Raw genomic sequence first — 15,299 nt, 5'->3', positions numbered from 1 at the left:
CTGGGATTATAGGCGTGAGCCATGGTGTCCAACTACAGTTTGTACTACAATTTAATATTTGTGGTTGGGTGAAAACACATTTTAATATTTATTTTAAAAATTATTTTTTTATTTCTCAGATAGCATATATTATGGAGGGAGAAATCATTCTCTTCAGTGTAAGTGTTCTTTCAAGCTTTTTTTTAAATGTAAATAAATAAGCAACTTCTACAAGAAGCAAAACAACATTAGTTAAGTCCTCTGTGAGCAACAAAAGACCACTTATCTAACTGGCAGCTTAGTTAACTGGAACTTAGATGGGAAGATTAGTTCATTGTTTGCAGAATGTTCTGAAGCCCCCAGATGAGAGAAGCCACATTTTTCGATATCTGGCACTTTTGTAACAGTGTTTTCAGCTGCCTAGGAGAGCTGATTCGGAATCTGCCTCCAACATCACGGGCCTGTGTTTTGTGAGGGGAGCATCAGTACTTGGTTCAATTGTTTAGAAATTATACAGCTTGCCTGTGACCTAAGGAGGTTTATGTTTAGGAGTGGTGCGCTGTCGAAAATCATGTCCTTTTAAAAAGCCACCCCAAAAAGTGTCACAGTCATCAATCAGAGGAAGAATCCAAGAACAAACTAGTGATTTCCCCAAATTCCTTTTGCTTTGCCTTTTTGTTTTTTCAAAGATCAAATTCGAATAGCATTTTATGCTTTCTTTCACTGAAAAGATGGCCTGAAGAAGGTATTTCACAACTAAGAATTAACAATGACCCCGAGAAGGTATTTCAATCCTCTTAAAGAAAGCTCTTATAGTATGATAAACCTGTGCACCTTTAGGGGGCTCATCTTGTGCATGGTGGATTTGAGCTGTCAGTCAGATGTGGAAGTCCTGGCTGGTTCCTGTGCTGTGCCGCCGCTGAAGCTGTATTTGTGGCAAAGGCTTCAGTCACTATCAAAAGAAACATGGGCTCACTGTCTCTGAGCTTCTCCTCCGAGCAGAGGAATGTTAAACCAGACATCTGTCTGTGAAAACAATCAACTAAAGATCCTCCCAAAGGAGGATCTTGTTCTGCCTGTCTCTGAAGTTTTGGAAAATGGCTTTTCCTAAATGAGCTTTAGAAAAGCAGTAATAAGCCAAGCTACACACCTTATAGTGATTTTTATATTAACACAGAAAACACACATTTTTAATGCTGTATATCGTTCAGGTAGAATCTTCAATGGGTGTAGTAATATAATTATAATTATATAACACATAATACAACTATAATATATGATGCTAGTTTTATTAGAGGTATGCTTTATGATATATTAGGCACTAATCTTATTTAACCCTCATAATAGTCCTGTATGATAGGCATACTTTCAATTTTACAAATGAAGAAACTGAAGCTTTTAGAGAGTTTGGTTATATCTAAGTGCAGAGGTGGGGATTCCAGACTTTCGTCAAAGCTTGTGTCTTAGCCACTAGGCTCTACTGCCTACAGTTCTAGAATACTACATGCTGGTTATTCCTGGTGATGATTAGTAGATGTTCATGAATTACTGTTGGTTTAAATATTACCTTATCCTTACAGGAAGAGAAGATGGTAAACATAGTATCTGTGGATTTTTTTTTCCAGTAGAAGAAAAGTCGATATATAAATTGACCAAAGGAAAAAATTGTCTTCAGTCCTTCCAAATTCATTCTTAGTGGCACATCCTTAGGCTCATGGCAATGTATAGAAAATGACTGTCATCAAACGTTAAGGATTTTAGGATCGTAAAGTACTGATAAAATGAAAACTATTTCTGTCAAAATGCTCAGCTGATTTCCACCATAGAGAGATCTGGGCAGGACCAAAACAGTAAGGTTCAGAATGTTCATTAAAAATATACCAGCACCCTTTACTTTGTAAATAGTCAACATAACTTATGGGATTGGAAATTCCTTGGAATAAAATATTAACCCTATGAAGGAAAGAACAGTGGACAGGAAGTTAGGAGCTGTAGATTCTGGTCCTGCCTCCTATTAGCTATGTGACCTTGGACAAGTCACCTGCCCTCTCCAGATTTCAATGTTCCCATCTGTAAACTGAAGCCTCTGGTGCCTTCCAATTCTTAAATTCTGAGTCGATGAGGCGGATCCTTTGGAGCAGGCGCCGGAGATCCCTTTCCCAGAATGCTTTGCGCTGTGAAGAAGCGACTCCCGGGTACTGGGGGCATTTTGTGTTGGCTGGAGCTGGAGTAACAAGATGGCGTTGTCGGCGGAGTGACAGGGGTTCCTCTGGACCAGAGCCGGCGGCAGTGGTGGCAGCGGTACCGCGTCCCAGCTCACCGCGCCCTTTTTCCAGCCTGGACGTTGCCGCGAAAGCGAGGCAGCGGCGGCTGCCCAGAACACGGGGCCCAGCCTGGTAACCGCTAGAAGCCCTTCACAAACTTTGGCCTGGCAGACAACCAACCAAAAAACAAACAAAAAAACCTGACCGAGCAGCGGGCACCAGGTTCCCTTCGCCGGCATCTGGGCCCCGGACGCCGGGAAAGGCCTCCAGGGTTCTGTTTCCTGCCGCCTTCCACGGTAGGCTTGGCCCAGCCTCCATCTTCATCTGTCAGGACGGCTAGCAGCAGAATTCATTGTCGGAAGGAAACATAAACTGGTATGGAAGATCTGGTCTGGCTCCTTCGGAGACATCTGTCTGGCGATCAGCATCACCAACGGTGAAGAAGTGGTAGCGAAGCCAGAATCTCAGGGCCAGGCATCCCCAGCTGCTGTACAAGAGCAGGCTTTATAAGATGCTTCAAGGTGGGGTTGGCGTCCCCCACATACGGTGGTATGGTCAGGAAAAAGACTATAATGTACTAGTCATGGATTTTTCTGGGACCTAGCCTCAAAGACCAATTTCTGTTCAAGAAGGTTCACAATGAAAACTGTACTTATATTAGCTGACCAGATGATCAGTAGAATTGAACATGTGCATACAAAGAATTTTATACACAGAGTCATTACACCAGATAACTTCCTAAAGGGTATTGGGCGTCACTGTAGTAAGTTATTCCGTATTGATTTTGGTTTGGCCAAAAAGTACGGAGGCAACAGGACAAGGCAACACATACCATACAGAGAAGATAAAAGCCTCACTGGCACTGCCCTATATGCTAGCATCAATGCACATCTTGGTATTGAGCAGAGTTGCCGGGATGACATGGAATCATTAGGATATGTTTTGATGTATTTTAATAGAACCAGCCTGCCATGGCAAGGGCTAAAGGCTGCAACAGAGAAACAAAAATATGAAAAGATTAGTGAAAAGATGTCTACTCCTGTTGAAGTTTTATGTAAGGGGTTTGCTGCAGAATTTGCCATATACTTCAACTATTGTCGTGGGTTACACTTTGAGAAAGTCCCAGATTACATGTATCTGAGGCAGCTATTCTGCATTCTTTTCAGGACCCTGAGCCATCAATATGACTACACATTTGATTGGACAACGTTGAAGCAGAAAGCAGCACAGCAGGCAGCCTCTTCTAGTGGGCAGGGGCAGCAGGCCCAAACCTCAACAGGTAAGCAACCTGACAAAACCAAGAGTAACATGAAAGGTTTCTAAGCATGAATTGAGGAACAGAAGAAGCAGAGCAGATGATCAGAGCAGCATTTGTTTCTCCCCAAATCTAGAAATTTTAGTTCATATGTACATTAGCCAGTGGTCATGGACAACCATTTACTTGGTGTAAAGAACTTAATTTTAGTATAAACTGACTCCGGGTAGCATTGGTGATGCTGTATCCCGAGTTGTGGCTACTGTAATTGTGAATTTTTTTTTTTTTTAATTTAGGTTTTAGGGTACATGTGCACAATGTGCAGGTTTGTTACATATGTATCCATGTGCCATGTTGTTTTGCTGCACCCATTAACTCGTCATTTAGCATCAGGTATATCTCCTAATGCTGTCCCTCTCCCCTCCCCCCACCCCCCAACAGTCCCCGGAGTGTGATGTTCCCCTTCCTGTGTCCATGAGTTCTCATAGTTCAATTCCCACCTATGAGTGAGAACATGCGGTGTTTGGTTTTTTGTCCTTGCGATAGTTTACTGAGAATGATGTTTTCCATTTTCGTCCATGTCCCTACAAAGGACATGAACTCATCATTTTTTATGGCTGCATAGTATTCCATGGTGTGTATGTGCCACATTTTCTTAATCCAGTCTATCGTTGTTGGACATTTGGGTTGGTTCCAACTCTGCTATTGTGAATAGTGCCGCAATAAACATACGTGTGCATGTGTCTTTATAGCAGCATGATTTATAGTCTTTTGGGTATATACCCAGTAATGGGATGGCTGGGTCAAATGGTATTTCTAGTTCTAGATCCCTGAAGAATCGCCACACTGACTTCCACACTGGTTGAACTAGTTTACAGTCCCACCAACAGTGTAAAAGTGTTCCTATTTCTCCACATCCTCTCCAGCACCTGTTGTTTCCTGACTTTTTAATGATGGCCATTCTAACTGGTGTGAGATGGTATCTCATTGTGGTTTTGATTTGCATTTCTCTGATAGCCAGTGATGATGTGCATTTTTTCATGTGTTTTTTGGCTGCATAAATGTCTTCTTTTGAGAAGTGTCTGTTCATGTCCTTCGCCCACTTTTTGATGGGGTTGTTTTTTTCTTGTAAATTTGTTTGAGTTCATTGTAGATTCTGGATATTAGCCCTTTGTCAGATGAGTAGGTTGCAAAAATTTTCTCCCATTCTGTAGGTTGCCTGTTCACTCTGATGGTAGTTTCTTTTGCTGTGCAGAAGCTCTTTAGTTTAATTAGATCCCATTTGTCAATTTTGGCTGTTGTTGCCATTGCTTTTGGTGTTTTAGACATGAAGTCCTTGCCCACGCCTGTGTCCTGAATGGTATTGCCTAGGTTTTCTTGTAGGGTTTTAATGGTTTGTAATTGTGAATATTAACTGAGATAGTGAAACATGGTGGCCGGTTTTGTAGTGCATTTTTTTTCAAGTGAAAAAGTTAACTAAATGGTTGACACACACAAATTGGTGGAGAAATTATGCATATGCCAATTTTTTGTTATCCTTTTGTTTTGAACTATACTGCTTTGAGATCTCATCTCAGGAGAATGTCGTGAACAGTCTTCAGCCAGTTGTGATGGTTGTAAATGCTCACAATTGTGCATTCTTAGGGTTTTTCCATCTCTTCAGTTTGCAAGTTGTTCACGTAAAATGTTCTTAAAATTGTTGGTTTGTTGTTTGCAAACCAGCTAGTAGGGTAGCAACCAAAGATTCCAATGTTGGAGCACATGAAAGACTCTGCCTGCTTACTTGTGCTAGAAATAATAGCATCTAAAGTGAAGACTTAAGAAAAATTTAGTGACTACTAGATTATACTTAGGACTCTGCATTAACTTTATAATGTTCTTAGTATTTTTTTTTAAAAGCTTGTCACAGAAATTTAGTTAACATCTTACAACTGAACATGTATGTATGTTGCTTAGATAAAGATAACCACTGTAAACATCTATATGATTGGGGATCTTGTTTTTATTTTGAAATGGTAGCTTTTCTGTTTATAAGTTCATTAAAAACTAAAAACTGTTTCTGTAGGAAAATGAGTTTTTTTAAACAAAAAAATGCCTTGCTGACTCACTATTAAATAAAATCTCCCAATTTTTTGATAAAATTCTGAGTCTATGAGTCAAACTCATCTTTGCTAATGGCTCAAAGATGCAATTAGCATCTTTCAGGGAATTGTCAAGAAATAAACTGAAAATGTAGTTCGATTTTTACATGAGTTTCTTGGCTCATTCTATGCCCCATTTTGCCATTTTTAACTCCTTTGTCATTGGGAGACAAGTAAGATGAAAGTAATTTACCAAAAGACTGAGTTTTACATCATTATGCAATGTGCTCATGGCCACTTTGCCATCTTTCATTGTTCTGCTTTTCTATCATCCTCTGTTAGGTTGCACTGCTATTTTTTCATTTAGTGAAAATTTTATTTTTTAAAAATTGTAACTCTGAAACCAAGATGGATTCTTCTATTCAGATTAGTACAAAATATAATACTTTTAGATTTTTACCTAATTTTCCATATGCAATGATTGTCATTATTTTAACTGCCAGAATTAATGAACTGATACAATTAAAAGGTTCTGGCAAAAGTATTTATAGCTTAATGGTAAATATATTAACAAAATTGTCTTACCATGTAAAGCATACAATCTTCTCTGTCCTTGAAAATATTTTACACTTCTTTTTGGGAACATATTTTCAAACCACTGTTATATACAATCACTACCTTATAAAAATGCACTGTACTAAGCAGAAAATTGATACCCAGATGATATAAAGGCCATGAAAGATAAAGGAGGCAGAGTGTTTAACTCACCTTGAATTCCTAGCCTGGTTTGAGTGGGAGAAAAAAAAAACAACTAAAAAAACCACCCCCAATCCCGCAAAAAAAGAAAAATAAAAAGAAAGAAAAAACTCCAAAGCTAGAAATGTGTAAAATCTGCTAATATAATCTTTGAATTTCAAGGTCTTTATGCAGGGCCAAAATATACAGGCCTAATGTTTTTCATTAATAATATAATTGAACTTGTAGACATTTACTGAAAATAATAATTATCTGTGCCCATCTGGTATTTATCTTGAGGCTTAAAATTATATTTCTATGATTTCAATGACATATTTAGCTTATCTGTATTACTAGACAGATCTTAGCCATGGACAGACACTGCTTGATGTTATAGAACTATCAGAACAAGTTATTGCTTGTTTTATTACTTAGGCTGATGAACAGGTATGAATTCTGTTTCAAATGCTTAGAATTTATTTATACTTGCACTGAACATGAATGGCCCAGAGCAGGAATGGAAAATATGTGGCATCCATGTGATCACTGCCTACTCTAAGAACTAGATCAAAGCCTTAGCTGCTAAGCTGAACTTGGCCTTGGAATTGCTTAATAGCAGTGAATGCAGCCACCATAAGCAAATAGAAAGCTACTTGCTGTCCATAGTCTAGGGTTGAAATATCTTATTAAAAACCTCACAGATTTCCCTCTTTCCTTAATGTGAGTTGCTTTTCTAAAATTTCCAAATATTTTGTGTTGTTTTCATTTTGAAGAAGTAATGATTTATTTTTCTTCAAGAAGAGGATCTTTTGTTGCATTAAAAAAATTCCCCACAGCACCTCACATACTTCTAATACACATTAGGGACTCAATAAATATCTATGTCTTAAATAGTTTTAATGCTGGAAATATAAGACAGAATTATCACCTGGAACCAAAGACCTGGTCTTAGTGATATCTGTACTGGGGGTCTGTTCTCTCCAGAAGCTCATGGAAGGAATAACACAGTAAAGATCCCCAACAAATTAAGTCCTGGGAAACTGGCAGAATAAGAAGAAACGTGGAAGTTCCAGTTCCTTTTGTGCTACAAGTTTCCAAATTATGAGGAAATATGCCAAATGCCTTTGGCTTTCAAATAATAATATACTCTGAATTAATGACTAACAAGGAAACACCCACTGAGCGGTTCATGGGCAGTATCTCTCCAAAGGTCAGATCCTATTGGCAAATGACCAAATAATCCTTCTCTCTTGAGCCAGCCAACCACTTCTATGGCCAGGAAGCACTTTGCCATCAACTCGGCATTATAAAAGGGAGCAATTAAAAGTATCATTTGCAGTTAATCTAATAACTCCATTGAATATTCCAAAATCTGTTTGTGAAACACAGTTGATTTGGGACCCTGCCATGATTTGAAGAGAAAGTTTTTTTTTTAATGGAAATATAAAGATAAGCCATTTCTTTTAAAAGAGAAAGATTTTTAATATTCTCATTTAGCAACATAGCACATAAACAATAATGTATTAAGATTAACTTTAAGGCAAATCCAACAAAAAGTTATGTAAATTCCCCCCTTAAAACTAAGCGTGCATCCTAAAACACTCTTGTTGATGAATTTGATTCATTTCACATTTTGGGGAGTTTCTAAATTAATTAATTCTTTAACATCGACACATGATGATTTTGTCTGATTTTTGGTAAATACACTCATTTTTCAGATGAAGAAAATAAGAAAGTTAAAGGTTCTAATTATTTGCTAATGCAAGTGAGTAATAACATGTTTAATAAAACTCTGTCATTCATTTACTCATTTAGCATTTATTGAATACCTGCTCTGTCTGCACCAGAACTCTGTTAGGCATTAGGGACTAAAGTGAACAAAGTAAGTGTAGTTTCCACTTTCATGGAGCTTACAGTCTAGTTGGAAATCTTGCATTAAACAAGTACAGAAATAACAATTGAGATAAAACAAAAGCAATCAAATAAAGGGTACTTATAACGTTGTTTACTTAACAAAACTATGGTTTCCTGCAGAGAAGAGGTGGTTTTATCTTTTTATCTAAATTTTGATTTGTCCTATAGAAGAAATTCAATTAAAAATGTAAAATACAGGTCTACTATAGATCCACTGAATTGTTATTCCTGAATGTTATTTCTGAATTTGTGTTTAATGTTAAAATGACAAGGTTTTTTTTTTGTTTTTTTTTTTTTTTTGAAAAGTGCTAGTTATTGTAGAAATACCTTTAACCAAGGCAGTTTCCAGGGGAATTAATGACCACTTTAGGTTAATGGTCATTGGATTCATGTTCAGCCCTCAATTAAACTCTGAACTTCAATTGTTATTACTTAATTGACTTGGTTATATTTCATGTCAGCATTTCAATATGACCTTCCTTTTAAAAAGTAAAAATTACCCTGACATAATACCATGAGTCTTTAGTTGAGCCTGACATTGTTGCAGCAGCCCACACTATCTTTATATATGGTTGAGCCTAGAATTTGCTTAGCTTTGCTATCACTAGTGTACTTCCCATTATCCTTGCCTATAAAATGAGACAGCTTAGGATAAATCCAAGTGATGAGGGAAAAGGGATGAAAAAATAAATATATCTGTTGCCATGATTATTATTAAGATGCCAAATAAATCCACTGAGATCCTCACCACTTTATCCTAATTGCAGGGAGTTAGACAGTTTTAACGAATACCTCGAGTATCACAATTAAATACTATCAAGGTATACTTATTTTAAAATGTTCCTATATTATCTTTTCCTTACAAGTGACTCCAAATATTCAGCTGTTCTTGTTAAGTAGATGAAAACTTAAATCTCCTTTACCTATACATTAAACGACAAGAACAAGTTGGATTTATTTAAACAATGAGTTGGATTTTATATAAAGTGAGTATACACCCAGATCGAACTTTGCTATACTAAGTGAAACAAATTAAGGCACCAAATGAGCATTTCCCTTCCCCTGTACTGTGGAAATGTTTTAAAAGTCTTTTTGAAGTACTTTGATCAGGCTTTGAAATCATTTTAGTGGATTACTATTGTATGAAAACTGTAATTTATAGCGCTTGACCTAAGCAGCTCTTTGTCTCACAGCCATATTCAAAACAATAGCAGGAAAGTGAAAAACAGAAGGCGAACCCAAGTTGTTCAGGTTATTATTTAATTCATAATTCCATCTTCCTTATTTAATCTTTGGAATCCAAGCATGTTCTTAATAAAACAGGTTCAGATAATGTTTACTAAATGTAGAAAGGTTAGTTTAGAGTAACAAGATTAAATGATCCAAACACATGACCCTTCCATAACCCACGAGTGACTTTACACAGACAGGTTCAGATAGACGCTTCCCATAAATGGTGACATTGCAGGCAAACTTCTATTGTTTGCCTTTTAGTTTCCTCTCAAGTTAAGCTTGCTTTGTTCCTTAACCCTAATCAAGAATGTGCCTATTGAGATTTTCTCCTCTCATCTTGTCACAAAATAGTTATACTTTGAGACAACTTGCTCCCATCAGATCACATGAAAATGGCAAGCTACCCCCAAGATGAATGAGCTAGGAGTGATTCGCTAAATCATACAGACATTTTGCTATTTTAATCAGCTGAACAACACCATTCAGGCTGAAAGTAGCTATAAAACCTTACTTTTTTTTTTTTCTCTTTTTGCTCCTTTTGCCAAATCATTTACTGAAGGCATGAACTTCAAGCCATATTTAACCCTGTAAAATCTTATTATCTTAGTTAAAAGTTTTGTGATCCTTCTGGTGCCACATATGCACTTGAGTATTTGGGCATGTGGAGGGTGCTTAAGTTGTGTTTCTCCCCAAAGAGGTTAGGCCAATTGCTCCCCACTCCCCAACCAGACGTATGCATCAGGACATATTTTGGTCCTGGGATCCTGATCTTTTAGAGAGAAAAAGAGCCCAAGAGTAATGAGAAAATGCAGGGTACATGTCCGTGTGGAGGGAAACTGGCAAAGGCCAACGCAGGGGAAGATGACGTGGAAAAAGTGAAAAGTGAAGTGAGAAAGCATATGGAAGCAGAAAAGATTTATTGCAATTGAGACACGAGGTCTCTAGATGGGAACAGTTAAAAAGAGGAGACATCTAAGGCATCTTGGTTCCAAAGAGAAAAGAAAGCAATGGGTGTAGCTCCCCAGTGAGAAGCAAGTGAATTAACTGTTCACTTCAGCATTAATTAGTGTGGCCCACCAGGGACCATTTAGGTAGATTACCTCATCAGGGCTCTAAGCAGTCCCCTGGCGGCCTGAGTGAGTTAATGCACCCCCTCAAGACCAACAATTTATCATCTTTTCCAGGGGGAATCAAGCCTTGCAGATAATGAACAGGTACACACACCTACAGTTAAAAGAAAATTATTTCCCCTGGAGGTCCAGCTTTCTACTTTAGACCCCTGAGACTTCCTTTTTATTTTAGATTTTAGGAGTGTTGTAAAGAGCTGACGTATGCTTCACTAGAAGGCAAAAGAAAAAAAAAGGATATGCAACTGTTTATGGTTTTTTTCTTTTTTGAGGGGGTACAGATGCGAGGTGGGAAGGAGTCTATGCAGTCGCCTTACATATCAGTACCGGATCAGCTTGGCTTTGAGTTGATCTGTTTCCAGACTTCAAATGGTCTCCTATGTGTTTGTGAGGGCAGATGCTTGGCAAGTCTGTATATGCCAGGGAGAACGTCATTCAGTTTTACGTTTTACACGCGCTCCTGCTTTCTGGCTTTGCATAATTCATTAGCATGGTGTGCAGAATGCACCATAAAACAAGATTTGGCTTTAATGTTAACGTTCTAATGACGACAGCAATAAAAATAAGTTGTCATTCCGTGTCTGCTTTCTGGGGCTGATGTTTATATTGTCTAAACTAAAAAAACCAAACAAGCAGACAATGCATAGAGATGGAACACAGACAAGTATTTTTAACAGAAAAAGAAACAAACCAAGGAGACTTTAAGCTTCCAATTGGGGAACATTACTCTCTTCTCTCCCATACCCCTCCAATTCAAAAGTAGTAGAATTATCACATTAGTTTTTATGTGTGAAAAACTTACTTTTGACTAATTTGTAACCTTATTGTAGTGTGTACAGTTTACTGTTGGGTTCTTTCTCACTTTTAAGGGCCAGATTTTAAAGCCTCATTCATAAAGAGGAGGTAGTGCCTTTGCTAGGAACACCAATACCTTCTCACAACACATTATGTCAGGGCAACAGGTAAAAGAATAAATACAAAACGCAAGTACCTTTTTTATTTTTTAATTTATTCACGTTCATCATAAATTTGTTTAATGTAAAATAAACAAATCCTTGACAAGGGTTTAACAGGATTTGCAACATCTGTGCAGATAAATGTAATTTATTCCTAAAGAAAAAACAGTTTAGAACATGCCAGGAAACCTGCTTTTAACATTTTTGTATAAAGTGTGTGTGTGTGTGTGTGTGTGTATCCAGGCAATACAGTAGTGGTTTCAAATCATTCTATTTCACTCTGAAGCCTGCATGATGAATTTTATACTGAAACAGAAGTTTGCCTGATACTTCTTTAGCATTTCATCTTCTGCCTCTCTCTTTTGATTTAATGCACCCCACTCAGAGTTAAAATCCACACATGTTGGGACCAGGTTTGTGTCCTTCAAAAGGAAAAGCAGCAGGCATATTTTTCCAAACCTTCTTTGGTAGAAAATGAACAAAGTATAAATGACACGTTTAGTCTTTTGAAAAAAATCAAGCAATGTATATAAGTTAAAGCTGTCTGCAAAAATTACATTGTTGTTATTAGTATTTCCCAAATCATCTATTCAACATTATAAAAGTTATATTTTGTGAGCATGGTAGAGGGGGCAAATATTTTACTAAATATGTTTTGGGTACAGATTAATATTCAACTCCTATCCCAACTCTATCCCAAAAGATAGGTTTATTATTAACTTATTGATGTTTTGCTTTAGACTGAAATCTGATTTGCAGTACATAAAAGTACACGAAAGTGAATAAATTAAAGTGAACAAATAGAAAAATCTCCTTTATTTCGCTTATTTAAAAATTGCTCCAGGTTTATTTGTGGCACGCTCAGTTCATACAAAGCTAAACATTTCTAATGCTGAACTTACTTGAGTGTTATATAATTACATGGTATAAAATGCATATACTAAGCAGTATACAGAATGTGCCTTTAAAAAACTCGACTCATAAAAATACTAGCTCATGTACATACTGACAACTAGCCATGTTTAAAAATAAACTCTCCTCAATGTTGGGTCATCTCCTCTCGGCCCCCAATCTAAAGGAGTGTGGTTTCCAGGCACAGTGGAACTAATACTTTCAAATAAGATAAATCTAAAATATGTGGTGTTCAAATAACATTATTAAAAGAGGAAATTCTCATCAAGTGTATTTTTGCAGCTTGGCTTACTGTCACAGAAGTCAGGAAGCCGTAAAGGTTGAATGTAGCAAACATACAGCACAGGCGGGCTGCCATCAAGGTCTTCGGGAGCTCTGCAGGTGAGTACAAAGGTGGCTTTGGACTTTGTGGCTTCAGCTTTCCTAGGTTTGCGCTAGATTATTCCACGATGGTAATGCAACGCTGGGTCTCTGTGAGTGCACATGAAGAGAAAGGGAGAGGGAGAGACAGTGAACAGAGGCTTATGGAAAAAAAAAATAAGAGGGTAATTTGGTAACTGGGAGGAGAATTGAAAAATCACACCTTTCAGTCTTCACATTTTTTCTTTTGTTCAGCATACAAGGAGAAACCATCCGGAAGAAAGAAAGATTATGACTATCTATAAACTAATTGTTTGACAGAGACAGAAATGCTGATAATGAGTGGGTTGTGTCTGTAGTTCTTGGCTGTTCACATCAGCAAGGGATGAAGGAAAACAGAAACTCTTGATATGTTTGTCTAAAGAGGTAGTGGTGTGACTACGGGCAGCAAGAGTTCAGCTGAAGTTCAGGGCAGATGTTGCCAGGATCTTACAGTGCAGGAAAGTAAAATTGCTTCTGGATTCACCTTTTCCTCCCAGCTTCTCTTCCAGGATCTTCAGGGTCAAGCTATGCTGTGGCATAAAGTGACAATGTTCGTGGGGAAACAGGCTTTGAGCAGGATGCCCCTTTCCCGGTTGCAGTCCAGCTCCTGGATAAATCCATACCAGTAGATGACTAAGCCTGGCCCAAATCTGTAAAAACACCAGAAAATAACACACACACACACGATATCAACAGAGCTCTTGAAAAAAGTCACCTTGGGGCACTGATAAGATGATTAAATGACAGGACTGCACGAAATTTTTGTTTTGGTTGCTACCATTATGACTGAAAATAGCCAAACTTATACCAAAGAGTTCACATAACACACATACTACCTTCTCGGATGGATGTGTTCCCTTTCTTTCCAGAAACCTGAAGTATTTCAGATATGGAAACTCCGAATCTTACCTTTCAGTAAGGTTTTATGAGCTTGGGCTGATGTGACTACCTAGCTGATGGAGGACAGATTCACAGTGCAAACAGGAATGAGCTGGGGAATGCCAGCCTTGGGATTTAAGTCTAACATTTAATGGTACTATTTAAAAAATTAAACTTGCCTAATTGCATCTAAGAAAAATAAAAGAATGTTTGAAAGCAGAATTTTAAAAAATGCAACAACTTATGGTCCTCTTCTGGCTATACTGTTCTACTCATGCACCATTGGGCTGGAAGTACCTCGTGTCATCCATATGACACACTGGATCCCTCTACTCTCTGAATTACAAACTTCTCTAAGTGTGGATACAGCATAAAGTTTGGTCATTGGTGCTTACGGAAATGAGGAATAAGGTCATGTAGGCTTGTGACAAAGTATAGGCAGCTATGGGCTTAATAAAACCTCAGCATTTTTAAGTTGTGCCCTCTGAATTATCTGCAATTTTGTTAGCAGTGACTGATCCCCGCCAGGCAGACTCAGGAAGTGGCCCTATAGACTACTTCACCCATCAGGAAGTTGAGACCTTTAGGCTGGGTTCATAAAGATGTAATCACTATCAATCACTGCACACAGAGAGCTGTTTTGCACATCAGTTTCACGTTTTTCCTACTGAGGGCACTTAATTAAAGGGCAGCACTACTTTTGGTGTAGTGTTGCAGGAATTTTACAGTGAAATAAATTATGAATGTTGAGTTAGTAAAAGGATGTCTAAAAACAGAACTGCTTTCTGTATTCTAACATTACAGCAGGCTGAACCATGCTAGGCCAAAAAGCTTTTTTCTTCCCTGATTTATTATATGCTGTAGTGTACTTGCCAAAACTAACAATACAGGATGGGCTGCGAGATACTGTACGCACAGGAACAAGTTCAATTGGATGTCACGGCCTGGTTTATTTGGGGATCCACATTAGTGGGGTAGCCAAGTTGTATTCAAGATCATTTAAAACTTTGGGAGTCCCCTCTGTGCAGGTACAGAACCATGAGATGGCAGCTCATCACTTGATCTTGTTCTAGAAGAAGTAGGAACTGGGTATAATTAATTAGAAGCCTTGGAGCACCAGGCCTACTGAGATTTATCAGCTGCAGATGTTCTCTTCTTCCTCAGCATCCCCAAAGAAGAGATTCCTTTGAGGTCAGTGGAATTAGGCTACCTGTGCACAAGTGTGTGAGTCCCAGGCTCAAATGCATACAAGATGAAGCTCACACCTGCAGAAGAACTTGCTTCCATTTAACCGAGGGTTTCTTAGTAACTTTTAATCACAAACACTTGTCTGTAATTGGAACATAAACCACTGGTACCTTATACAAAGAGCTCTATGATTAGTGTCAAATGATCTCAGATTTGTCAAAACAAGTCTGGCAAGAACAGAAAGATTTTTGATTCCGTGGACCGTGTCTGAGAAGCCTCAAACCTTCCCATCAGTGAAGCACCCCCGAGTCACGGCCTTGACAGATCTAACAAACATTAAGCTCAACACATTCTTCCATTTTATTATACAGCCA

The 15,299-nt window shown here is 38.0% G+C and overlaps 1 protein-coding gene and 1 pseudogene across 4 annotated transcripts in view; one reads left to right on the top strand and one right to left on the bottom strand.

The window, feature by feature from the left end:
* The first annotated feature begins 2,551 nt into the window (after positions 1-2,551).
* LOC129482612 (casein kinase I-like) overlaps positions 2,552-15,299 on the top strand; it is a 31,275-nt pseudogene continuing 18,527 nt past the window's right edge.
* Positions 11,577-15,299, bottom strand: part of CDIN1 (CDAN1 interacting nuclease 1) — a 232,304-nt gene continuing 228,581 nt past the window's right edge. For 2 of the 4 annotated variants that reach the window (XM_055278631.2, XM_055278633.2), the window contains one exon: positions 11,577-13,508. In XM_055278631.2, the coding sequence (XP_055134606.1) occupies positions 13,379-13,508 (130 nt within the window). In that variant the 3' untranslated portion in view covers positions 11,577-13,378. The remainder of the gene's footprint in view (positions 13,509-15,299) is intronic. The other 2 variants (XM_055278629.2, XM_055278632.2) reach the window with 2 other exon arrangements.

This window comes from Symphalangus syndactylus, chromosome 5 (genome assembly GCF_028878055.3).
Source record: "Symphalangus syndactylus isolate Jambi chromosome 5, NHGRI_mSymSyn1-v2.1_pri, whole genome shotgun sequence".
NCBI classification, from domain to species: domain Eukaryota; kingdom Metazoa; phylum Chordata; class Mammalia; order Primates; family Hylobatidae; genus Symphalangus; species Symphalangus syndactylus.
Note: the sequence above shows the minus strand (reverse complement) of the source record. Positions and strands in the feature narration are given on the sequence as shown.